General features: G+C 30.8%; 1 protein-coding gene across 1 annotated transcript in view; it reads left to right on the top strand.

The window, feature by feature from the left end:
* The window catches only part of ms4a17c.1 (membrane-spanning 4-domains, subfamily A, member 17C.1), a 25769-nt gene extending 24155 nt beyond the window's left edge, over positions 1-1614 (top strand). The window contains exon 8 of the mRNA XM_049479285.1: positions 507-1614. Within this exon, the coding sequence (XP_049335242.1) occupies positions 507-602 (96 nt within the window). The 3' untranslated portion in view covers positions 603-1614. The remainder of the gene's footprint in view (positions 1-506) is intronic.
* The last annotated feature ends 1278 nt before the right edge of the window (positions 1615-2892 follow it).

Below are 2892 nucleotides of genomic sequence, written 5' to 3' on the forward strand. Positions count from 1 at the left end.
CTTGAATTTTTATAACCTGCATTTTTTCGACCTGAATTTTTATAACCTGAATTTTTACAACCTGAATTTTTAATCCCTGAATTATTTTTTTGCTACATGATTTTTTTTTTACTTAAAAATTTTGTACCTGAATTTTTTAAAACAGTCCTTATCTGAAATTTCAAGACCTGAATTTTAAATATCTAAATATTTGAAGGTAAATTTTTCAAGAACACCAGATTACACACTCTTTATTTTCAAGAATCATGTTTTTTTGTTTCAGGTTCTGGTGACACTGATTTAACTCCATAAACAGGTGAAAAACTTGATAATTTCTAAATGTGACAGGGCATCTCCAATCATATTAGACCTTCTTACACATCACCATTCAATGCTCCAGTAGGCACCATTGTGCAAGTTGGTGCTTGAACCCGATGATTGCCGCTTGCGGCTATATTTTTTTTTGTTATTCTTTTATTTAAGCTTCTGTTTTAAAGGAATCTCTGTCTATGTTCCTTGTTTTTCAGTGGATGTATGGAGCCGGTGGTGCCACTGCGAGTGCCAGTGCTCCTTTGGAAAGTCCTCCAGAGTACTCTGAGACCAAATGCCCCCCAGACAACTGAGGATAAACAACCTTAAGATGATTAAAACCTGAAATGCACTTACACACAAATACAAATATAATGTACATCTCGCAATGCAAAGAATTTTGCTGATATATTTTCTTTATGCAGTTTCTATTTTATGTACTCTTTAGTATATACAGTATTTTGCTTCTGCACTTCACCTAGGGTTGCGACTTATCCCCAAAAATATTTCTTACAATATGGAGTCTTTTTTTAGATAACACAGAATCATTCTAACAGTAAAGAATTGTTCCTTAAAATATGAAATAGTTCCTTAAAAATAGAATCTTTTAGACAATACAGAATTGTTTAGACAGTAATGGAATTATTCCTTAAAATACAGAATCTTACAGAATCTAAAGCAATATATAATCAGTATGACAATATGGAACCGTTCTTTAAACTATAGAATCTTTTAGACAATACATAATCATTCTGGAAGTATGGAATCAGGTCTCCATGAGCCACTATGTCATGTTTGCTATGTCATGTTTCTATTGTTTGAATCAGACACTTGCAGTAAAACAGACACTGAGCACAGTCTCTTTTTTACTCATACTAGTTTTATAAGTGCTGATGTTTTCTATAGTATTTTGTATTGTGGGTATTGACTTTTTGTAAACTTAGGCCCCTTAACATTTGGCACTTTTGATTAAAACAGACAAGATTTCGCACTTTATCAAGTGGCAGCAGTGTAAATTAGTGTAAAAGTGAGTGTGAAATGAATGAGAGAAATAAAAAATTTATAGAAAAATTCTGAGGTAATTTTAAAAAAAGATTTTTTGCATAATTCATTTAAAGATACAGAATATATGTTTGTTTTGGTCCTGGGACCACCATTGTCCCCTGTCCCCTGAATGCTGTGTTTCTTTTTCCAGTGTCAGACTGTTACTTTTTTGCTGGTAATACTGGTGTAGTTTATATACATTCTGTAACCTGTGAACTCCTTTGTTACATATATAATAAAAACAACATATGCTTGAATATATAAAGTACATTTCTACCTAAATACTGCTTTGTTGAATCCTTTCTGATGACTATTTATTCTATTTTTTATTTATTTTATTTTATTTTTTATTCTATTTTTTTTTTCTGCAAGTATATCAGATTGGTTATATCCACCATATTCTGCTACATCTCACTAGTTTCGATATGTCTTCCCTTTTTTGTGTAAAATTTTTAATGATTTATTGGATATATAAGATATTCAGAATGAATGCAGTCTGGAGTGGCTATTGCTGTGGGCACTGATCATAAAATAGCTAGTAATGCACAGTCAGCATTTCATCAAGAATATTTAACCATATTCAATCATGTTTAACTGACAACATGGACTTATTCTGACACTATGGAATTATTCCTTAAAATACAGATTTTTTCGGATAATATGCAATTGTTCTGACACTTTGAAATCATTCCCTAAACTTTGGAATATTTCAGACAATATGGAATTGTTCTATAACTATGAAATCATTCCTTATAATACAGAATTTTTCAGACAGTATAAAATTGTTCTGACACCATGAAATCATTCCTTAAAATACAGAATATTTCAGACATTATGGAATTGTTCTGACACTATGGAATAATTCCTTAAAATATGGATTTCTTCTGACTCCATGAAATCATTCCTTTACTATGAAAGCATTCCTTAAAATACGGAATTTTTCAGACAGTATGGAATTGTTCTGACACTATGGAATCATTCCTTAAAATATGGAATCTTTCAGACAATATAGACTAGTTATGACTTTAAGGAACCCCTGTTACAAAATGGAAATTATCTGTAAACAATGGAATCTTTCAAACAATACTCAATCATTAAAATGTGACTGTGACATTATAAAATAAAAATATATCATTATAATAAAAAAAAAACCTTTATGCCTTAGCTAAATTTACAGTAAATCAGGGTCTCACTGTATGACATTTTGTATGTCCAAAGACATTTTTCTGGATGATCACGTAAAATCTTAATTTTTTAATTATATATTGCTGAGACAGATGTGTGTTCTTTCAGTAGCTGACAGTTACAACACTGTGCAGAAGCTTTGGGCACCTGAATGTATGATTCAGAATCATTTTTGTCAGCAGTAAGAGTGTTTTTGATTGTAAAAACTACATATCATATTCAAATGGTACAATTAAACAAAATACCGGGAGAAATTAAAAAAATTACGCACATTAAAGAAAGTTGTTGATGTCTTGTGAGCTTCCTGATTCCATTGCCAAATCACAGATGCACAGATTTAACATTATTACAAACTAATTTACCAAACCTTCTTTC

This window comes from Astyanax mexicanus, chromosome 5 (assembly GCF_023375975.1).
Source record: "Astyanax mexicanus isolate ESR-SI-001 chromosome 5, AstMex3_surface, whole genome shotgun sequence".
Taxonomy (NCBI): domain Eukaryota; kingdom Metazoa; phylum Chordata; class Actinopteri; order Characiformes; family Acestrorhamphidae; genus Astyanax; species Astyanax mexicanus.